At 50.1% G+C, this 24,324-nt stretch overlaps 1 protein-coding gene across 5 annotated transcripts in view; it reads right to left on the reverse strand.

The window, feature by feature from the left end:
* AGAP1 (ArfGAP with GTPase domain, ankyrin repeat and PH domain 1) overlaps positions 1-24,324 on the reverse strand; it is a 411,226-nt gene that overhangs the window by 38,048 nt on the left and 348,854 nt on the right. For all 5 annotated transcript variants that reach the window (XM_005871712.2, XM_005871713.2, XM_014544150.1 and 2 more), the window contains 3 exons: positions 12,224-12,378; positions 8,884-8,974; positions 7,870-8,092 (listed from right to left, as the gene is read on the reverse strand). In XM_005871712.2, the coding sequence (XP_005871774.1) occupies positions 7,870-8,092; positions 8,884-8,974; positions 12,224-12,378 (469 nt within the window). The remainder of the gene's footprint in view (positions 1-7,869; positions 8,093-8,883; positions 8,975-12,223; positions 12,379-24,324) is intronic.

The following is a 24,324-nucleotide window of genomic DNA, read 5'->3' on the forward strand; positions in this document are numbered from 1 at the left end:
TGTGTGTTGGGGGGAAGGGAACATATGTAATACTTTCAACAATAAAGACTTATTTAAAAAATGAGCTGGGGTCAAGGGGAGGAGAGGGGAGGGATGCTGGTAAACACAATGGTATCTCCAGGTGCCATGAGTGACCTTCAGATTTGACCTTCAGATTTGGGCACAATGCTGAGCAGAAAAAGGGCAGCAGCAGCAGCAGGACCAGGGGTGGGTTTCAGGACTCACAGCCTGGGTCAGGTGATCTGTCCTACAGTCCTGGGTGACCCTGGAAAAAATGACTCCAGGACCTTAACTCCACATTCTTCTCCCCTAAAACATGGGCTCCTCCCACGTCACAAGATGGCTCTGTGCTAAGGAAGAGCACACAGCGCACTGCGAACCCTGGACACGGGGCTGTTTCCCGTTTCCGTCAGTATCAGGAAGGAGAAAGTGGAATGGATCCTCGGAAGAGCGAGTTTCTGGTGCACAATGATCAGAACAGCCCTGGGAGAAACGCCCCTTTGGGAATGCCCCACTGGTGGAGATCTACAGGGCAGCTGTTCTGAGAGTGTTTACAGGCCCGTGTTCCGAATGTCTTCCACAACATGTAATTCAAGTCTCCACAGGCTCACGTACGTTACATTCCTTTACATGTGCTCGCAAATGACAGAGGCCCACACATGGTCAGGGGCCCACACGTGGTCAGGGGCCCACACATGGTCAGGGCACCTAGAATACAGCTATGCTTGTTGATGACTTGCATTTTCGTCTACCAGTGACAACACAAATTCTTTAAAAAAAACAAACCCAAAAACCAGACTCCTTGATAGTCTCTATGGCTACACTTCAGAGAGGAAATGGTAGGGGTGTTCAAGCCCCGGTTGCAAAGCTGGCTCCCATACACACCTGGTCTCCCACAAGATCAAATGATGCCGGGGGTTTGCAGGCAGCGGGGGCCATCCTCACCCAACCAGAAGCTGTTTGCCCGTCTGGTTCAAAGGCAAGTGTGAGGGGCAGTTAGTCTCTAGGAAGCGGTCCTGTTTTGCTCAACCTTATGGAGAATCTTCTAACGTTCGCCTTTCTTACAATGAGCGCTGGTCTAGACGGAGAGCTGTGTCGGGAGCACTGCGGCTGAGCGTGGACCCGCCAGGCTCCCGGCCGCGCTGGCTTGCCGGATGGCTGTCTCTGTTGCCAGCTGTAATCCGTAGGTATCATTTCTGAGGCAGTGTTAATGCATTTGCACTTCTCATTTGTACATTTTCCTAATTGGCTTAATATTTATAGGGGAATATTTCTGATCTGGGCACAGAGCTCTGGTAAATTCAAGCCTATTTAGCGATGTGCTAATGAGGACCATCCAGTCCTGACCGGTCGCTAAGTGAGTCATGGCTCAGAGTCTGACTCCGAGCTGGCCTGCTACGAGAAGTCACTAAAATATCTTAAGTAAAATCCGAGGTCCCCGAGCAGCTGTTGCGTCTACAGCGCCGTGGACGTATCAACTTTACTGGCAGCAAATGTCAGGCCGGCACGCAGACGACCTGCCTGCAACCCCCCAGGTCCCCAGAATCTGCCGCTGTCCCTGCTTGCTCAGGACCCTGCCCCAGTCTGGCTGGGAGGCTGGACAGCTCTGTTGGCTGGGGCTGGGTATGCCCGCTGACAGGCGCACCACGATGACAGAAATTCACTCTGAGTTGCAATTAGTGGCACTGTCATTTTCGGGGGCTCCTGCCAATTAATTAAGCCTGTCAAACAGGAAAACCACAGCGCTCACATGATAATTTATATTGGAAGAGACTGGCCTCACGGAGCACAGCGGCTCCCTCCACAAACAGAATTCTCCCTCAGAGCGCTGAAATAAATACCAGACACGGAATAAAATAAAACAACAGAAAGTGAGCGTGGGGGGTGGGGGGCGGCGGTCTGCAGGGAAGAGGAAAGTTAAGCTGCCCTTGTTGTGACTGTTAACTCGGGTCGCAGGAGTGGAAGACAGGCTGATTAAAACTCCAGACGAGCCCCCAGCTCCCTGAACCCTCCGCGTCCGTCCAGGATGATAGAATCAGAGGAGTTTATTCATACCATTAAGCCCCAGAGAACTTAATTGAAAGAAGAGCACAGCCCGGACCTTGACAAGCGGGAGGTCACAGTAATTGCTGCCGGACATATTTAACATTAAGATAATCAGGCCATTAATTACCCTTTGGATCATTAAATCAGCCAGTTGCAAAATGAAATTTCTGCCTCTATTACTCACTTGAGAGACCACAGGGGTGGCCTTTAATTTATCAGTGAGCTTGAGATACAAAGGCTGGGCTGGGGGAGGGCAGACGGGGAGGGGGCCGTGGTGGCGCTGGCGCGGGGGCAGGGCATCAATCGGCCATGCTCGGTGATCGTGGCAAATTAACTAGGTAAGATAACCTCCGCGTCCAAAGGCAGAGGCTGGGGGTATGTAAATAGATGAGGGCAGACAGGGAGATCAGAGTCCGCACATCACTTAGCAGGATAATAAAGGAAATCATCCTTGATTATCAGTGCTAATTTGGACACTGCCGGTAGCTTGTTATACGTGTTCTGAGTAGCATTTAATTAATTCAATTGCTTGTTAATGAGGGAAGTGACATGTGGGGAGCAGATGCCACCCAACTGCAGATGGGCTCTGGTCATCATGGCAAAGTCCTTTTTTTTTTTTGCCTATGTCTCCCCTGCCCATTTTTTTTTTCCCCTTTAAAGAAAGAAAATAGAAAAAGGTGTCAAGCATAGAGGAACACTCAAAAGAGACAAAACATTGACCTTGGAGGGCCAAGAACTGTTGAAAAATAATAAGATGAGACAGTCCTGGGGCTGTGGGAACTCGTGTTCCCTGAGGCCCCATTTGGAACGGGGCGTCTCTATGCCAGAAATTTGAGCCCGAGATTACTATATTGTGATCTCATGATCAAACCTAACGAGACAAAGACGTGGCCAAGTGGTACTGCTTTTAATATCTCAGAGTTAGCGGTGGGGATCCAATTATTTTCAGTTTGGATACATCTCCCCTTTCTCAATATCTCCATGTGCATAAATAAGATGAAGTGGCCTTCCAGAATCAAAAGGGCCGAACTCGGATCACTCGGATCACTGGGCAGACCGCTTGGTCTGGGAGTGTGCACCCGTCTCTCCCATGCGGATACCTCCAGTCCCGCCCCAAGTCTTCCGCCTGAAGTGACATCTTTTGACAGGTTAAAGACAGGAAGGGAGTTTAGGCGTGCAGGTGAACTGATAAATAATGACAAAAAGAGGATGCTACAAGAGGGAAAAGACTGCATACTGACCCAGTGGAATCAGAGGAAGGGCTGAGGTCATTGGGGGGCTTCTCTCGGCCTCTTTTGTGGACGTGAGAACACAGGGGCTGCTCTGATTCCCTGAATCGCCACGCACACAGGCTACCTGCACTGAAATAACTTGGGAGCTGGTCCCTGTGGACCCACACGGGCCAAATGCTGCGACAGAGTCACAAAGATGGGAGAGGAAGGAAGGACAGTGGTCAGGAAAGCGGCACCAGAGGGCTCTGCACAGTCCTGGCAGGAAACGCTGTTCCCTGCAGTCAAGCCTAAACGCTAAGTGAACCACGGCTGGGAACAGAGAAGACTGACCGGCACGGTGCTGCAGATGGTCCCCAATGCCCCATGCGTGGCCGAGGGCAAGAGGACGCACAGGTGGACTGAGATGTCCTTGCTGTGTGCTGGCAACGCTGAAGGCCCCATTCACTCAGGACACACGAGGCACTGAGGGGGCAAGAGCACCTGACAGGTGTGCCCACGCTGACCAGTTCCCTGTCACACTCATTCATTCACTCAAGACACAGGCACTTGACCGTTAATAATCTCTACCTGAGCGAATTATTCCTTCACTCGAAACAAGATCACTAAGGAGCTTGGTGACTTCTCTGGCCTGGGTGCTCCGGGCCCCAGTGCCCACCTACGGACAACCACACACTGCGTGGTGTGATGCACAAGCTCACAGGCTGTGCGTCCTAAGTCTGCTCCTGCAGACAGCAGACTGCCCCTCCGCAGCCTCTACCATCTAGCTGATGTTGTCTTCTGTTACTCCCCATTTAAAATCAATATTTTAAGTGTGTGCTTAAATGGTATCAATAGCAATTAGAGAGGAGAATTCGGATTCCACCGCAGATGGAGTTAATTGTTACGGCATCGACCTCCCGAACATGCTCCTTTCTCCAAATTACACCGCCATGACGGAGCGGGGACGCGGGGCGCCCTCTCCCCTCCTGCGACAATACATTTCATATCGAGTTCACTGGGAAAAATGGCAGTTGTTGCAGAATCCATCCAAAAAGATTTTTTTTTTCTTCCTGGGAGTAATTAAAAGATGCTTTTCTTGACTAATGGTTCCCCGGTTTAGGAATGGGAAGTCAATACGGCTTCGCCGCCGTCAGCTTCGATTGATCACAGTGCTGGTGAGGTTGGACCGGCAGTGCTCAGGGTGGCTGAGAATCACTGGAACCAATTATGAGCCGGCCGAGGCCGCCTGACCAGGGTGCAGGGACCAGGAGCACAGGGCCTGCCAGCCGGGCGGAGGTACCTGTTTCCTAACTCCCTGCCCGCAGGACTGGGTGACTGCAAGGCTCGGTGATTCTGGGGAGTGGCTGTTTCTCTGGAGAAGGATCTGCTGTGTTCTATGTCCCCACGGTCCTGACCCTGTGTGTGCGTGTGCGTGTGTGTGTGTGCACGCGTGCATGTTAGCAGGGAGGAAAGCACACTCCTAATTATATCCCACTGTCAGAACGAATCTTCTGAACAAGCTCGAACGGACCAGAGCTTCTCAAGGAAACAGCTGGGCCCCTTTTCAAAGAATGAGACGGGAAGATGGCACTGGGGTCTTCCTGGGCTAGAGATAAACATTTACTAAATATTGCTTTTTAGGGTTCCGTTAGGCCACATGAAAGACCCCTCCTGCTGTTTGTTCTGACCGTCATGGGTTCTGCTGAGACCAAAGGGGGTGGGTTGTGGTGGTGGTGGTGGGGGGGGTGTCTCCTTGCCGTCTTGGAGAGGCAGGATCCAGACCGGATCACAGACCAGAGTCCTGGAAATTCTAGCCCAGACCTTGAGTACCTCGTGTCTATTAGCAGACACCACAGGCGGCAGGGCAGGTGGGGGTGTCCGAGTGATTGCGTGTTCTAACAGGATGAGAGATTCTTTCATTTTTCACAGGGTATCCAGGACGGCTTGTTCCCCTAGGGCCACGCCTTCCGACGGCCTCCCTGCCTCGTCGCCATCCCTCCCAATGACGCTGCTGCCTGCCTTTGGTCCTTCTGGGAAAAGCAGACATACACGGAGGCATAAACAGACCCACCAACTCACCCTCTGCCCACCCCTCAGGTGCTGTTATCCACCCTCCCACCCCTAAGGCTCCTCCAGGCCTCGGCTTGGCTCTGGCCCCACCCATCCCCACAACCAGCCCCGTGGGAGACCGCCCCCCACACTGATTTAACCCCATGGGCGCCCTAGGGGTCCCATTCCTGCCTTTGCCTAACCCCCTCCCCACCCCCAGCCCTGGCTATCACCCCACATTCCCGAGTCCAGCTCGGATGCTGTTTCTCCAGCGAGACTTCCCTGGAGCACAGCGGCTATGAGAACCCCTCTGTCCTGTGAACTCAGCTCAGCCCTGGCCTCCTCGTCTGGCCCCAAAGGCACCCCTGACCACAGGACAATTAAAAGAACCATTTGTCACTTCTTTTCTAGAAGGTGGTCAAGAGTATTTGCTGAATTTAATTAAACACGAAACTCCCTGGGAAAATTACTAAAGGCACAAAGAAACATTCAATTCTTATAGGTGCCTATCTTGTTAAGAATGTACAGATTTCTGAATTCCCAAAGTTACCTGGCAACACCAGGTAAATACCCCCCGCCCCCCCCGCCCCCCCGGCCTTGGAGAGGAATTCCAGCTCCGCTCGCTCTTTAGGGAAGCCCAGGATGGGGTTTAACGGCACCACCCCCTCTGTGAGGAAGGAAGGCTCTGATACGACTCTAAAATAGAAAGATGTGATGTGCGTGACACTAGATAGGAGGGAACTTACACACTCAAGGGCCTGACTCACACACACGAATCGGAATCTAAAACACCCCCCCCACAGTCTGCACTTATGAGAAGATAACATTGATGTCAAGTAGTTACCATTGAAAAATTAACCCACATCCTTGTTTCCAATCATTCTGAATGCTCCTAATTATGACAGATGAAAAAACAAACTTTTCTCAAGTTCATGATATGAACCACAGAATATATGCTTCTTTTATATAGAAACAGGTAAAATGCATCAGGTTAATTTTTTCTGACCCATTTTAATTATTTTTCTGTACTCATACATTATACTCAATCCAATTTCCACTCACTTTTCATTTTCAGACCTAAATATTTTTCAAGGAAACGATATCTACAAAAAAAAATATTATAACAAAAATTAATCTCTTCAGAATGCTCCTAGTTGGTGACCAGGCCGATGTCCACATTCGTGTTAAGTCAAGATAAATACATTTTGAAAGTGCACCCTCTGTTCAGCCTGTAAGACACTTGCCCATGTTCATCACCAGCTGCAACTCACCTTCCAAGAGCTCACACAGCAAACCTCCGCTGTGGGAGACACACGCCCCCCCGCACCCTCTCTCGCCCTCGCCCTCCAGCAGCAGCCCTGACGCACGGAGTGGGACTGCTCACACACCGGCTTCATTCTCCCAAGTGAACCCAAGGTGGCACCAGAAATTCACTCTTCAGTGTTAACGACCCAGAGCCCACCCACTCGGAGAGTTATTGTCGCCCAGAGGAGGGACCCACTTCTTGCCCTCACATTGGCCGCTGCTTGGACTTTCGTGTCGTCTGATCAACAGCAAAAAAAAATTTAAAAAGTGCTCAGGTTGGGAGACCTATGGCCTCCCCCTGCTTCTCCACACCCCTGAGATGTGAATGCTGAGAGGGAACCCCACACCCGACTTCAGAACCGGACACCCTGAGAGGGAAGCGTCCGTCCTGCCTCTGGGAACGAGGCTCCCTCGGAAGCCGTTCTATCACCTCTCAGGTGCATTAAATATGCATGTGTGCTCAAAACCGGTTTATCATAGCTGTAAATGGAAGACGAGAAACTAAATGGCCTCAAAATAAATGCGATTTTTACATTGGGTAACAATTAACATTAATGAGGAGTCACTGTACATTATGCCAGATTTGTCTGATTAAACATGTTAGAAATATATTTTAGGAAATAAAATATATTTTGTTACCATGAACTCACTTATTTTGTGTGTGTATGTCAATTGAGTAGAGGCTTATCAAAGATCTAAAAATAACAAAATTAAAGAATCAGAAATTCATAATTGGTGTTAATGGTGCAGCTTACGCCTATTAGCAATGTATTAATTAAAGTGATGCATTCATAAGTTTAGAAGCTTAATACATTTCTAGGAGGGGAGAGGAATCCCCAAGGTGGAAAAACAAACATAAACAATGAAGGCGTTTGAATTGGCCACATCTGTGAAGACCCATTTTCAATACAGATCTCTGTGCTGGTCTAAGCAGCACCCCTACAGGTTGCCAGGGCAGTTCTAATTGTGTCCAACTGTTGGCAAAATGCCCCAAACCACACCCCTTGCCGTGTTCTTTTTTTTTTTTTTAAATATATATTTTATTGATTTTTTACAGAGAGGAAGGGAGAGGGATAGAGTTAGAAACATCAATAAGAGAGAAACATCGATCAGCTGCCTCCTGCACACCCCCTACTGGGGATGTGCCCACAACCAAGGTACATGTCCTTGACCAGAATCGAACCTGGGACCTTTCAGTCCGCAGGCCGACGCTCTTTCCACTGATCCAAACCGGTTAGGGCTCTTGCCGTGTTCTTACCTTGTGGAGTCCAGCGAGGGCTTCGTCCGCCCCTGGCTATTCTCTTCCCAGACGCTGTTGGCCAGCTCGTTCCCAATGGACGACATCACCTTGATGAGCTCGATGGGCCAGTCGTCCAGGTCCAGGGATCGAACTCGCGAGAGGTGGGTGCCGAGGTTCCGGTGGATCCCTGAGCACTCGATGCACATGAGGGCTCCCAGGTTCAAGCTGGCCCAGTTAGGGTCTGTGGGAAGAAGAGCAGAGTGCCCCATGGGATCAGACCATCACTGCTCATTCACTGCCCTTGGCATCTCAGCAACAAAACACTAGCCAGTCAGACTTCACATCCAGACCCCTCCCTGGGGTCTGGCTTGAAAACACTCCCTGGTCAGTTCTTGCTACTATGTAAGGTGTCTTATAAAATTGAACATGTTGGTGGCTAATCTGAAATATCTGGCTTTGGAAATCCTTGGAACTTCCCACCCAACAGACAATTGCCATCGCCCGTTTGGACAGTTCCTCGTTCTTGCACGTTGGCGATGTTGCGATGTTCTGCTCTATAAACAGCGCTGTGAGGAACATCTCTGAAGCTAGATCTGCCCCCTGCCCCCAGCTTAGTTCCTGGAGGGGCACAGCCAAGTGAGGGGTGTCCGTGCCATTATGTACGTTGCCAAATAGTTCTTCGTCACTCTGTGGATGGGATATCTCCCAGCATGTTCACCCAAACTGGATAGTTTGACTTAAAAATAACGAAGTCTTTGTCAATGTGTCATCTACTGGTCTCTGATCTCGGCCCCTCCACCTCCCCTTGTTCTCTGAGTAACTGCAGCAGCCAGAGATTGGCTTGCATCGGGCTACGCAACCTGCTGTGTTTGTAACTTGGCCTTCAGGCTCTACATTTCTCCCCATAAATGGGCCCTCCGGTAGCACCAACTATTACAGAGCCACAGGAACCAAAAAAGTCAGATACAGGGGGACCACCCAATCCGACCCTCTCCACTGCGGAGGCCCAGCCCCTCCCTGGCGCCCACTTACTCTGGGTCTCGCAGTCCACACAGTGCGAATTCCCTCGGATGTTTCGTATCGACTGCAAGGCCATGGCCTCACTCTGGCTCGTCAGCCGGGACTGGACATACAAGAAGACACACAAATGCAAGATATGAGAAACCTGAGAGAAACATACATGTCTACTCATAACGCCAAAGAAAATTCAAACAGATTGTGAGCAAATATGGCAGGAGGGCAATTTCAAACAATTTTTCCTCTTCCAGTATCTTCAGGAAAAAGTCACGCTGAGAAGGCGCCGTGAGGGCACCCCCAGGTTAAGATTTATTGGGTGAGAATGATCCTACGAGACATGACGACAAAGGCACGTGCTGGACCCTTTGTGAAGGAACGGGGACAAACCGCCACCTGGGGAACGTAACTGGTTAATGTACTTTACTGCCGTGAGTCTACTTGGTGTGAAGAGTAAAGAATGAAAAACAAGTTTTCTGCTTATAAGAGAAGGGTCAGGCTTCATTGGCATCGTTAAGACAAATGTCACGATTCCTGGTCAGGAGACCATGGCCACACCACCCTTGATGTTTCCTCAAACTGTCTCAGTTGCTACAACAACAAAGTCACTAGCCTGTGTGGGGCAGGGAGGAGTGGGACAGTGGCTGGGCGTGGTTCTTCTTAAACTTACACTTGAATGTCTTCTCTAAGCATGTGAGGACATCGAAGGAGGAAAAGAACATGAAAATCTATAAACTATGATATGATCATCACAATTAAGTTTTATTAACATTTTGATATCTATTCCTGCAGTCTTTCCCTAAGCACATCTGTACACAGGTAAGTACTTCTTAAAAAGCCACATTGTATATATTGCTTTGAAACCTGCCAGGTTAGCCTAATGAGATACTGTCGTCTCTCAATGCTGCCCTGTTTTCTCCAACATCACCATTTTAAATGGCTGCATGATATTCCACTTCTGGTGATTTATTTACGACGTTCACTCTGATGGACATTCAGGTTGGTCCCAGTTTCTCCACTGTAAAGAGTGCTGAAGTTCTGCACAAATCCCGGATTATTTACTGAGGATCAATTTCTGGACGTCGAGACGTTAGGTAAAGGAATAGGTACCGTTCTTAAGGCTTACACTGCATACATTTAATATAATGGTAAAAGCCAACTACAGTTCAGAGGACATTTAGAATAAGCTTGATTTTTGTTTAATAATTCTTCATAAGTCAAACTATCTTCATGTTTGATATGAAATGATTCATTGCTTACCACCTAATAATGTAATTTATTAATTGCTACTGTCTAGGTAGCACCATGCATTATTGGGGTTTTATGCCTTTGGCTAGATACCCAGGTATTCAAAGTATGTTTAACTGTTTACTAGTATGTTGGCACCTCGAGTGAGTGTGTGTGTGTGTGTGTGTGTGTGTGTGCGCACGCACGTGTACACACAAGCAGGGATGTGTCGGCTGTCTCTCTCTCCCTGTATCATTTCTGCAGCACATGGGTGTATATATTTGTCTACACCTGCTATCTACTGAATTATCCACAGGCAGCTAAGACACCTTGTAGCTCATTCTCAACTAGTCAGTATTTTGCCTTCAAGCTATTGCTTGTGGGTATTACTTCCATGTGCACACGTGCACACCTGTTCAGCAACGCCCAGGCGTGAGCCTTCCCTCCTCCTGCTCAGTGAGTCCGCCTGGGAAAGCACCTGCCTGTGCGTGCGCACGTCTAGGGGGAGAAACGGGGCCGCACTTCACGGCTGGTGTGCGCCTCAGGCCCCAAGGTGATGCCTCGAGTTTCACGGCGAGCGGGCAGGAGCTGGCCAGGTGTGAGAGGGAAAAGGCGACATGCTTCCAGATCCTCTGATTCCGTCTGACCGAGACGCTATGATTTTGTACCGAACTAGGAGATGTGTTTGTTCAACAACCCTGGCTCCGCACTCCTGTTCTGAAACTTCATCCCCACGTTCGGTGGGTGGCACGCGCCGCGGCTCCCCACTGGCGAGGAGACCGGGGCATCTACGTTCGCTCTGGGAGCACATCTGTGGCCGTGACTATGAAGCCGAGATGCTCGGGAGTGAGAGGCAGCGACTCAGCCCACCTTGGTATAAAACCACTTTTAAAAAGAGCAGCAAATTACATTATAATAATAATGACTGGTTTACCCTGGGTAAAGAGGGTAATAAAATAAGACACTCCATCTTTCTGAGAGATACACTCCTTCCCCTGACAGAGCTGCACATAAATCATGGGCAGAAATTTCTTTAAATTGTTACAAATGAAACTGCAGGTTGGTGGACAATATCCTTTCTCTTAGTTTCGAGTTGACTATAGTTTGAAAATGCTCTCTAGGACTCTAAAATGCCCAGAAAAGGAGTTAAAAACATCCACGCATTAAAACAATGAGGTTGAAGAAATCCCTGTTGGGAAGAAGAAAATGGGAAGAATGATTTTTGTTCCTGGAATATCACAGGGCAGGGTCTACAAAATGCAGAGTGAAGTCATTTAGCTTCTCCTGGCTACACAAATGCAAAGTAACTACCTCTAATTACTGAAAAAAACACAAAAAGACTTTATGGCAGAGCTGAGCAAATGGACAACTTCCTGCATGCTCACACATGTGCTCACGTATGTGCTCATGCGCCCATGTGTTTACTTTTGTTTACGTCTGTATCAAGAGTCAGTGTCTAAGTTGACAGGGACTTGAATTTTGTGCATTTATGAGAACAGAAAGGTGCATCTTTTCTGTCTGCATTCTTTTCCTGAGTGTGGTCTGCCTGAAATAAAAACAAATGTGGCCACATAAGCGACAAGAATCTCAAAGATTCCATCACTTGCAATAAAAAGGTGGGATTTGGGATTAGTTGAGAGGATACAGATTTCAATGGGATATATGGCTATAGGAACATGGTTAAGCTAGGAGACTGACATATTTGATACTTACTGGCACAAAGTCTTCCCCAATCTTTTCCACCAGTTAGCTTTTTGCTTAGAAAGAGGACTAGGATCTTGTCAGTCACGTGTCAACTGATGCTTTGCGCTCCCCTGGGCATCATTAGGCCTCCACACCCTTTTAATGAGCAGCTGCCCTTGATTTTAGGGGGCAGCTCCCTAAGGGCCTTACCTTTATCATAAAGACTTTTTAACATGATTTTTAGAGAGAGAAGGGAGACAGAAAGAGAGAGAGAGAGAAACTTGGAAATAAGAGTGACACATCGATGGGCTCCCTCCTGCACGCCACCCACTGGGGATTGAGCTGTAACCCTGGCATGTGCCCTGACGGGAATCGAACCAGCAACCCCTCAGTGCATAGGGCATAGGGCAATGCCCAACTAACCGAGACACACTGGCTGGGGCCTTACCTTATTCTTGCTGCTCTCACATGACTGCAAGCTGGCAAGGATCTGGCTCTCGATGGCTTGGACCCACGCGTCTCTCTCTTCATACGTGGTGGCTTCAAAGTGCCACGTCTGGCCAGTGAGGGACACAATGATAAACTCAAAGTTTTCTTCTTGCTCTGAAACAGAGGGTGGGGATGAAGAGTTTAGCTTCATGTGACCGCGGCCCTCCGCCGTCCACAGTCATAAAGGTGCCTTTGGGTTCCACCTCGCCCACCACAGCGCAGAGCTGAGTCCACAGACCGGCAAACACTCAAGGTCTGGTTCCGCAGCTGGCGTGGTTCAGCGAGCCCAGGGGGTGAGGAAAGGAAAATCCGCGTGCGATGGCAGCGTCTCTGTGATGGGCACAGACGAAGCAACACAGGAACGTGCCCTGTAACTTATGCCAACCATCCACACCTGTGGGGCGAAACTAAGTTAGTGCTGAGAATCTCCGGGTACAGTTTTGGGGTCTTCGTTGCATGTGTGTGTAGACCCACAGATGCACCACAGCAGGGGGCGTGCCTGGGTTTCTGTTCTTTTCTGTCAGGGAGTCCCTTCCAGGCTGCTGGGATCCCACTGTCTCTCCTCATCTGGAGACGATGGAATTAAAGCCTTCCTATGGGCGACAGCCTGGACTAGGATGGTTCGAACTTGCACCAAATCCTGCCAGGCCGCTTCCCATATCGGGCTCTTTGGGCGAGTCCTGGAGCCTCCCAGGCTCCTTTCCTCACCCCTACAGCGGGGGAAAGGCCACCCGCTTCTGAGCGTTTCCCACTGGCTAAGTGACATGTGCTAACTCAGGGGACACCCCATAAATGCCGGCATCTGTCCTCTTTCCTCACTAACCCTTTCCCTGCCACAGAGCAAGAGAGGAGGAGGCACATACAAGCAGCAAAACCCGCCACGAATAACCACTAGGCACTCTCCCACTGGACTACTGGGCGCCTCATCTCATTTGATTCCAAGTTTCCAGTCACTGGGCTGTGAACTCACTGCATCGCGTCACCTGGTGAGCAGTTGTTATCAATAAGGATAAGAACCCGTCGACCTGCCTAGCTGACCGCTGCGCCTGTTAATTATCATCTCAGTCGTCTGCACATGGCCACTCGGCTCACCCACCTACTGGGCCAGCCTCTGCCTCCCACAATCGCCACTCCTCTTGCCCATCTCCCAAGCACCCTCACCCCTCACAACCCCTGACCTTCGGCCCCTGACCTCTGCTGTGCTCCCTGCTGCTCTTGGGTTCTTGAGACCCGACCTCACCAGGAGCCCTCGGCCCCCAGACATGGATGCTCACTCAGCTCCTTGCGAAGCAACGACAACCACATCCGGCCGTCCTCACCTCCTTCCCCTCAGTCTCAGGAGGGAAGCAGCCCTCACTCTGTGGCTGGGAGGCCCCTCCCACCTCACTCCATTGACCCCAGGGCCCAGGAAGGGGATGCTCATGTCCTCCCTAACGCCAGCCAGGCCTGGGGGACCCCTTCCCTAAACCACTGCGCACGTTGCCAGGAAATGGGGCTGGGACACTGTTGCGTGAAATCTTCACATGCTCTGATGTTAATGGTTCTGTGTTCAATGTAAAACCAGCACCGCTGCTCTTCTAGAAGGTAACCTCCTGGTGAGTTGGTCTTAAATCTGTGGAACTGGCTCTGAAGGGTCCCGAACGTAGGGAAGGTGGACGCCCCCTTTTGCAAAAACCGTTGTGGGTTCATTTCTTGCAAATTTCCAAGGGCACTGCTCTCCAGTACCTACTCTATGGCTGCTCCATCACCTTCAAATCAAGCTCCTCCCCACCCCGAGCCACTTGTTCCTTTTACTTCTGGACAGTCTTCCTTTCCCAGCACCTTCCGTGCCACTAAACGTTTCTGTCTCTATGTTCAGGGGGTTCTCTCGCCTCAGAGCTATTCCCAGATGGAAGAGACAGCTTCTGGGTTGCACTCCCTGGAGGGCTCAAGCCCCGTGTGGCCCTGTCAGGGGAGCCTGCAGGGAATTCAGCATCTTGAAGGTGATCGGTAGGGCCCTGTCAAGTCTGAGCTCTGGTGGGAGTGACACACGATGGTTCGCCTCTCCTTCCTAACCCCACCTGGAGCAGGAGAATGTGATCCATTAGCAATGTCTGTCCTGGGGCAGGAGGGGGCATGCGGCACGCCTGCCATCTGTTTACTCTGCCCAACCGAAGAGTTCTTTCTAGCTCTGGAATCACTTCTGACATGGGACAGTTCTCACATCTGTATCTCTGACCCCAAAATTAAAATGATTTAAACAATGCACACATACTGATACTCTTCAAATATTTGGTTCTCACATCAAATTAACAGGCACACACCAGACCGGCTTTAGTCCACAAATGCTCCTCTTAGGGTTTCATGATTTGTTACTGATTAAAATGTTAACTCTAGTCATAAAATTCAAAATCACCCAGATTCCACACCCTCCCTCTTCCCACTGCCATCTGATCAGTGACAACACTGTTCACCAACATCAACCCCTTCCACCCCCTGCAACCTTGTTGCACCTTCCTCTCCATTTCCTTCTACCTCGGACTGCCCAGCCATACAGCGGGTAAGATGTGTGGCAGGGCCTTCCCTACAAAACACACTTTTTATTGCAATGACTGACCTGCATGAGGCATAAACTCCAAGCCGCAAGCCCACCCTCTTCCTCCCAGGAGTCAAAATCCCAGAACTGTGAGAATTAAGTGATAAATGCCTCAAAAGCGAAAGCTAGCCTACGGAGCAGACATTTCGGTGGCTCAACAAATAAAGTTACAAGAAGGTGCCAGAGAGAAAGCCCAAGTCCTGCATCCAGTGATCCCAGAAAGCATGGGGCTACCGGAGCCCTAGGTCTTCGGAGCCGCCTCGGCTCCTGGCCAGTTCTCAGAAGGAAACCATTCCACAGACCAGGAATACCCCCGCGAGGGACATTAAGAAAAGGTGCTCTCCTGGGCGTCCCATGGGAGCCAGCCGGGTCTCTCCACTTCCCAGGGACCTTTTCTGTTATGTTTCTTTACTCCTGATGTCAGAAGGCCAAGGTGGTGGCTCTTTCAAAAGTAGTTGTTCCAAATATCCCTCACCAGTTTGTCAGTAGTGTCATAATATTTATAACTGGCCATGTCTGGAGAATGCTGGGGTGTGACGCATGGCTATTGGGGAGCATTTCTCCTATTGTTGCATGGCTCTGGTGACACGGTGCAATGGGTGTGGCAGTGATAAGCCGGGCACTGTCCAGCGGCCACTTTCCTAGGTACATGGCTTCCCGACCAGTTAGCGGTCAGCCTGGGGAGGAGGGACAGTTCCACCCACACCAGGACAATCGGAGCACGTGACGCTCCTGGCTGCTCTGCTTTGCTCTGGGAGGGGACACATGATCTGAATGTCCTCCAGGTCATCACATCTGAGTTGGGGCCTCAGTGCCCCTTCCCCTCTTCCTAGAGGTTCAGGTGCCTCTTCCCTCCACAGGAAGGAAATGTCAAGGCCACCACCTGTGCCAGGCGAGAACGCTGCTGACCACAGACTGGCACCCCAGCCTCCTCCCCGTGGCTGTAGGAGCAACCCATTGTCCCCTCCCTTTTTTGGCCTAAACCCTTTTAAAAGTGGCTTCTGTCACCTCCAACCCCAGTCCTGACTAATCCATGGAGAAAAGACTCCCCTGGGGAGCCTCCAGCCTGCTGCCTGGTCCTCTCCTCAGGCCACCACCTGGACAACCTCTAGGCTAATCCTCGCCAGCACGTCCGTACCACTGCAGTGACCACGACACTCAGTAGGTAAATAGTAGGAGATCCTGGGACCCGAATACCTTCCCTTCTTCTGTAGAGACAGCAATTAACATGTTCAAAGAAGAACGATTATCAGCTGGGCAGGCTGTTCAAATCACCGATGGGCCAGAGGGTCCCAACACATTTTTAGGAAGCGGCTCTGCGATGCTATTTCAGTGACCAGCAACTGGGTAAAAAACGAGGAAAACAAGAATTGGCAGCGTGAGGCCAATCAGTCAGGAAGACAGAACGGCATTTCTCTTCTCTCTTGCCCTCACTCCCAACGTGAAGAATGAGTGCTCGGACGGCGAGGACGTACGTTGTCATGTCTCATTTCGAGTGGTTTCATCTCACTAATACAAACCCACTCTTGGTGACAATCCCAGCGGCTTATATTTAATTCATTCCGTACAATGGAATTCCGGCTGTAGAAAGTCCCGATGACACCCACGTGAAAAGCGTGTTTCTTAGTTGGACAGACACGCGGGGATCCAAGGAATTCCAGCCCCTGACCCCCCCAAGGTGAAAAATCAAAGTCCCACCACCCCCGTGGCCAGAAAGAAAGAAGCGTGCTGTTTCCCAGCGTGACATTCCAGGGCCTGGCTGTTTCATAAAGTTTTGTGATTGGGCTCACAGGGATTTAAACAGTTTTCCGTGTTTAACGGTTAGCTGTGGAAAGGTCCACTATAATAGTATTTTAGCACCATGAACCTGTCGAAACCAACCTTCCCAATTATTCCCAACGACATTAATAATACCGGATATTACACTAATTGCGTCCAGTTTCTATGCAGACGAGGCCCCGTGGGGCTAATTTCGCCTCTTCAGGGGCAAGCAACTCAGCCATCAGCCTGGTTTCACAAGGAAGCCCTCCTCATTACACGAGGCCGGGCTGTCAAACTTTTTTTTTTTTAAAGGTTAATGGGCCAATCAGTCATCAATTATTTTTGCGGAATCCTTGCAAAGGGTTAAAGGGCTCAAAGCAGCTGCAACTGTTCCACATTTGGAAGTTGTTTTCAACAGGAGGCGCCTGACAAAGATGCATTTTGGGGGAGCGGTGAGAGCGGAGAAGAGACGGACAGATGCCTCCACCTGTCTTCAGGGAAGAGGAGGACTGCCTGGTGCTTTAGCCAAGGCCACGAGGATCCAGACCTTGTGCCAAACTGGTGCAGGACGGCTTACCAGCGTTGGCGAGAGGCAGGCGTGACGTGTGCAGTGACACTGAGTAGACTCTGGTCTCTTCTGAACTTAGGACTCGGTGTGCCTGCAGAGGTCAGCTGTCCAAGGGCTTCCCTGATCCCAGTCCCAGGCTCCCTACACCCCGGGGACCCAAACGCTGACGCCTGTTTCTATCCACACGGCTAAGTGTTCTTCCTGACATATGCAAGGATGAACACAGGATGAAAATGTGTCACCTAAACCGTGCGACAGGACTGCATTCAGCGTAGAGGATGGACGAGCCCACTGGCAGAGGTGGCCGACAGGCGCCAGACTCCCAGAGGCTTCTGGGGTCACCATTTAGAAATGATCTGAGGATACGGCAGCCGAGCCGCAGGGGAAGAGCCGCCCTCTGTTGTCACAGAATCAGGGCACCTGTTTTAGGAGACACGACAGTGCCCTGATGGATATGTTAACAGCAAGGCAAACTTTGGGCGAGGTTGTTTTGTTCTCATTAACAAGTGAGGGTTAGCAATGGGTTTCTCCCAGTTTCTGCCCGCATCTCCATGTCAACTTTTTCTTCACATCCTTGAGGGCTCCCACCTTTGGGGTCCGCTCTTCTGCGCGCACCTGGTTCTCCTGCCATCCCCTGCGAACAGGCCACCCTGCCCTCTTCACACCAGCTTATATGCCAGAAGCCCCAGGTGGGCTGGGACGACGAAGGTGTTTTTTCCTCACTTTCTTTGGCTGGGAAAGACATTCAGACCTGATCCCAGGGAGCCTGATGCAGCCTCAGAATCCTTCTTAACCCAACTCTCCAGGTAACCACCACCACTGAGATGGAAGGTATCTGCTAGGTCTAGCACAATAATGTAGGCCCTATGAGATTACACGGGGCTACATCCACAGCCCCGGGCTTTTATGCTAATTTTTTGAGCCATACATTTTGTAAAATACTTCAGTATTTCTTCTTTCAAAGCATGTAATACATAGGCATGTGGTTTAGATATTTTACTCAGTGATGATGAAAACCACACGCATTTACGATGTCAGCCGGAATCCACCATAATGTAAAAAGTCAGGTTTTATTCATGTTCAATTTTCCTTTCATTTTTGTAGGAAAAGATAAATGTGAAGGAAACCTGAAGAATATGGTTCAAGATTGTGAAGAAAAAACACACACCCAACAACACAATATAAAAACACTCCCTCCTCCCACTTGAGAAGTTATTTATTTTACACAAACAGAAAAAAATACATTTTCTGGTCATTATGAAGACGTGCAGCTCATGGCTCTCGGGTACGTATTTCTGCAAGCTGTGGCTCTGGTAGCTGGGTCTGCTGAGCCTGAGTCCAGCAGAGGGGTTATGCTGTGCTTCATGTAGGACGAGAGCAGGATGAATGCCAGTCCCCAGAGGCAGGCCACAAAGTTAGGAATGTCTGCTGCAAATGTCATCACAGGAAGGTTCTCCGGAAACACAAAGCAGGCCTGTATCTCCCTAACAGGGGAAGAGCGGGGGCAGCAGCCTGGGCACCAGGCGGCAAGAAACTCCATCCTATTCGATTTGGCTTCCAGAACGGTTGGGTGCCACACCTTTCCTCCATGAAGGAGGGTGCCTAAAACAAACCTCCTGAAAAAATAAGTTATCGGGTGCCACACTGAGAACATTCAGGATGTGGAAGATAGAGGTGTCAGGGCCAGGCTTTCGGGTGAGGGAGATCTGCTAGAGGCACCTGCCTTACTCTATCCAGTCACGGAGCAGGGCTCTGTATCTGTGCTCACTCCAGCTCCCATTCGTCACTTTTCAGAGGCAGGCGTGGGCTCGACATGCTGGGATGCCTAGGGCTTCGTCTTCTGCTCAGAGCCCAGCGTGGGAATCAGACGGGGCCCTGCAGGTGTCCATCCGCCCCAGGTGCTGCTCCGAGCTCTGAGGATCAGTATCATCCTTTTAAAAGTCGAGGGCTGGAAAAACAGGCAAACTTACTTCTTCCCCCAAAAGTCAACTCTGGAGTCATTTCTCATGATAGGGTTTCCCAAGTCTGAATTTGTCTGCATGAGGTCTAGATCCTCGCTGTTCACATGGACCAGGGCTTGCCTTGGCCAGTTCTGCCCTGGGCGGATACACTCAACAGGCTTAAAACATGGCCACAGATACGGTGTGTTCTTGGAGTTGTTTTCCTATCAGTCAAGTCTTTATAACGATTTTGCAAGGACCTCCGTGGTCACTGTCACATGTGCCAGCTCTGGTAGGGGCTCTGCAGGCTCAATTCAGCTTCTTCAATTATGCTTCCAGGTAGGTTTTAGTGTTTCCTTTTTAGAGAAAGAACCCCGAGCAGGGGAAGGTGAGCCCCAGTAACCACCCAAAGTCACAGAGCTGGGATCGATCCAGGCCTGTGTTAGTCCAGAGCCAATGTCCACCTCGGACGATTCTGTTCAGGACAGTAAATGGAGCTGGGAAGGATAGATTTAAAAGTCCGGGGGGAAAGAGCTCACTTTTAAATCCCCCTCTTACTACTTTAGGACATTTTGTGTTGAATTTGCTTCCTGTTACGTAAATGATGCTCAAATGTTTGAGTGACAGGAATTTGTGGCACTCCCGGCATGAGGTAAGTACTATTAGTGGCCAGCAGGAGGCGCTGTGTTACATGCCTCTGGATAGTGACTCCAGACCAGTCATCACAACCTCTGCTGTAGGCGTCATCTCCCTAGTTTACAGATGGGGAAACCGAGGTACAGAGAGTGCGCTTCAAGGTGAAGAGATGGGGATGTGAGAACTGGACCAAGACCGCCTGTCTCAGGGGTCTGGGCTCGAAACCACAAGGCCACTCACAAGCACAAGGTTTGCCAAATTTCTCCTCAAGAACCACAGTCTGAAAGAATGGAATGAATGGGTGGAGAGGAACCCTGTCGGGTTGTGGAAGGCAGCCCAACAGGCAGGCGGGGCCTTGGGAAGGCGGCTGGGACACCTGGGTGGGGGCTGGGCTCACACCCTGCAGGCAGTCCCGCAGAAGGACAGCTCGACGGTCACCCCCACTCGGCAAGAGCTGCTGTCTGCCTGGTGTCTCAGCCCCAAAGGTGCTCAAGCCTAAACGTGCTCCACGCTTGCTGCTGAGCCCACGGCCGAGTTTGGGTGGCAGCTCTGACCGCCGTGCCTGGCCTGGCCTGATCCTCACGTGTTTTCCTGGGGCCCCTGACTGCCCGTCTCCCTGCCTTGTTTTCTCCTTTTGTAAACGTGGAGGATGCACAGGGGTACCTGGAGAGTCAGTGGGCAGGATGCGGGGAAACGATGGCTCCTGCCAGGTGTCACAGCCGTGGAGCCTGTGCTGAGCCCTGTGTCAAAGGCAGCTTCATTCTCCACGAAGCCCAGGGCACCTGGGCCCTTCGGGACACACCTTCCCCCGCTCTGCATCGGATCTCTAACTGCCAGCCCTTCCCCTCTCCACCTGCTCAGACCCAGCGTCCAGTTGGGAGAGGAGCCCAGGCCCCAGTGGGCTTTCCACTCAGGTGCGAGCGCATGAGCACGGCTGGGATTTGTGGAACTCAACCTGAGCGAGTGACGTCTCCGAGCTGTGAGTGGAGCACTGGGCAGTGGGCGGGCGGTCACCGGTGAGCTGCCTTCTTAAAGGCCTAAGCACCTTTGCTCAGGTGAACAGGCACATCTTGGGCTACCCAGTGGGGGAAGAGGTGTGGGCACTGACTTAGCATGAAGTCCGCAGCCGTGCCCGCCACAGCTGTCCTCCAAGAAAATCGATTCTCCACGGCAGGGCCTGTTTGGGACACAGTGTCCGGGGACCCCAGGCCATCTCTGTGGCCACTGTGGCGGCAGGGAGGCACCCAAAACAGAGATTTCAAAGGCCTGTCTCTGGGGCAAGTCCCAGCTCCACAGAAAGAGACCTCCCTGGACTGGGCTGAATGGGGACACTTGGGTGTAGGTGTCACTATAATGTGAGTGGCCTGACACCCCAAGAGATGCCCCCGTTCCCAGTGCATCTTTCCGAACCCATTTACGCCTATGACACGCACTGAAGATGCTTTCCTCTGTGAGCAGAGATTCCATCTGCTCACCCAACTCGCAGCGCTGCTCCTCCGCCCGCCGGTGGCCCCGCAGCCATGCGGGGTGGGGGCAGTGTGCTCACCACCTTCCCACAGGCCTCCCTCCCATGGCTCCTGCACAACGTCCACCCTTCGGCCCAGTTCTCTCGGTTCTTCTGTAGAAAAGCGTTTACCACGGATGTGGGCGTTCCCGATGCTGGTCTCAGGAGGCGACTAAGCACTGGGAAATCCCACCATAGATGTGCCTTCCACCCCGAGTCACAGGCTCCCGAGATGGAAATGTTAGAGTTGCTTCTCGTGGAAGGAATGAAGATTTCACAGTTGAATTTTTGCCAAATCACAAAGATCTAAAAATTAGTGCACTACAATATATACAAATTATGTTTCCATATTGGTATCAGGGATAATCAGCCCGAATGAACAGAAAAAGAGCAAAAGAGAATATACCTGTTTTCTATGCTTGTACGTGTGTTTCCCTAATTAGTTCGGTGTCACTTGCTCGAACCCACGCCTAACATCTACACACACAGCGTGGAGTCTGGGTCCTGAAGGTGGTGATCTGGGGCACATGTCCTGCCTCCAGAATCTGCTGCTTGTTCTGCAGGAAGTCGAGTGATCTGCCAACGCCCCACTTCCCAGAACAACACAACACCTATGGGCAGGGGACTGTGGAGATAAACGACATGTAGTCTCAGGGCCAGAACAGAGTGGTCATAAGAGAAAAAGGGCTTCGGATCGGGACCACCAGGTTCCAGTCTCGGTCCTGCCCATCCCCAGGCCACTCCCGTAGGATTGGATCTGAGCTGAACTCCCCCGTCTGGAAAGGGGGATGAGGACCCCTCCCTCTGCCCACCGGCTGCACCGAGGACAATGCCGACCAGTGGACAGGCTCCTTGGACAGGGCCTGCCTCTTAGTGACACTCTGCAGTCATCGGTGTTTCTGGATACTGAGTGACGACTTTAAAAAATACTCCATCTGGGGAGGGGTCCATTTGGTGCAACACTCGAGGCCTCAGGTTACAGTAAGTCAGAATCTCAGGATGTGAATGTCCAGAGAGAATCATTTTATAGACAGAATATGTGATGACATACATCCAGAGACTGGCAATCAGAGAGGCCCTTTGATAATTTATTTTATGCAATTATATGAGTTCCATAACATACTATTAAAGGCCGTATGAAATGAGATAGTGTGCGTACAGATATTAATCTTAAAAGAAACTCAAAGTAAATGAAGAATGATCGTGTCGCTTAATTGAAGGTTCATAAATGTAACTGAACACTGAGCAGATATGAGGAGACAATGTGAGGGAGGCCTGGCTCTGGGGCATTATTTACTCCAATAGACCTAGGGTTGCCTTGGAGACTCCGAGTTTGCAGTGTTACCTGGTATTTACAGATTTTAGAGAGAGGCACGTGTCACGGTACCTCCCCACCCATGGCTTTGGGCAGGCAGAGGGGTGGGTTACCTGATCGATCAAGGCTGAGAAGTTCCCACTTCTGCGAATCGTCACACCTGTCATGAGCTTCAGCCCACCAGTGTCTCCAGGGGCCCCATCAGCAGTCTCAGGGGGAGTGTCTGCCTCCTTCCTGCCCCCCAGTTTTATATACAACTACATGTGAAACCGAATGTCATGGCTCATTTTTTAAGGCGGAGAGCCAATAAGCCAATTTGTTGTGGAAAATGCATACACATATGAAAGAAAACATATCTGATAAGGACACAGTGAAGAGAAATGATTTGTACCTTAAGTTGAAAAACTAACATTAAAAAATAGTGAACGAGCATTTTAATACCCTTTAAAATACCACAAAAAAAGATACTTGGTCCTGTAGGAGGTATTGGGACTGTTGCTAAAATGCTATTATTTTTCTCTCTTGTTTTATCTTTCTTGAACCAATGCTTTAAAAGAAGATACCACGGGGGTCAAGCTCCATTGGTACCTTATCGGATGACAATTCCCCCTTGAGGAATGAAAAAAAATTATGATTAAAAAATAGGTCTTTAACAAGGCATCATGAAGATGTAGTTTTGTTTTCCAGATTCATTTTTTTTTTCCTGGCTGAGAGCAGGGTTTTCAGCGGCGAGACCGGAGCAATTGTGAAAGGAAGAAAAGAAGGGCAGCGATATAAATCAGCGGAGGTTAATGACTGGGATGTGAAGAGGGGGACTTGTTTACAGAAATACCGTGCAATTTAAAATTTACAAGAGATTTAATGCCACCGCCTGGCAATCGCTAAAATCAACAGCCCAGAAAACAGTGACATTAAGAAAAATATTACAGTTATAATCATCCCCAAATAAGTCAATTAGTGTGAGGGCGCCGGCTCGCGATTACTTGACCCATTTGGCTTGCACTTAAGTGAAAAAAAAATGTCCCCCTATTATACCGAGATCGCTGGATTGTGACCTGCTTTGCATCGCACATAATGTACGCCAGCCCCCCGCGCGAGGGCTTGGGCTGAGGGTGGAGGGGGTCCCTTGCTTGGCATCAGAATAATTCTGACCCCTGACATTTGTAATCATAAAAAAAGGCAATTTATAATTGTGTTGTTCAAATGAAGGTGGGGAGGGAAATTCAATCTGCTATTATACAAAAGCAATGACGGCTGTCTTCGCGGAAAAAAGCAACGCAAGTCAATTTGTGAACTTTGGCACCGGACGACCTTTAGAAACACAACAATATACCGAATTTACAAGCAATAGCAGCCCATGCAAATGACCCGGGCCGGGCCTCCGGATCAGAGCTGCGCGGAGCATTACAGAGAATGCGTCCACAAAACAAATTAAGACTGTTGCTTAAATGTCACGGCGCACTATTGTGTTTGGCTACAGATCATTACACCTGATACTAACACTTTTAAAAACTGTAATAACTTGGGAAATATTACGTTGAGTGCCCACATGTATAAAGCAAAAGAAAAAAGAGGAGGAAATAGGTTTCTGAAGTAATTTAAACATCACCACTCTATGACTGAAGGGAAAGGTCAGAATTTAAGTAAGCTGAAAGGAACATGAATGGTAAAATAAAACACACAAACAAAAAGATGGAAAGACCACAGGAATGAGTCTGCAAACACAATAGGGGTGCATGCGGCTTCGGGCTGCATTTCCAG

The sequence above is a fragment of the Myotis brandtii genome, unplaced genomic scaffold (genome assembly GCF_000412655.1).
Source record: "Myotis brandtii unplaced genomic scaffold, ASM41265v1 scaffold354, whole genome shotgun sequence".
NCBI lineage: Eukaryota > Metazoa > Chordata > Mammalia > Chiroptera > Vespertilionidae > Myotis > Myotis brandtii.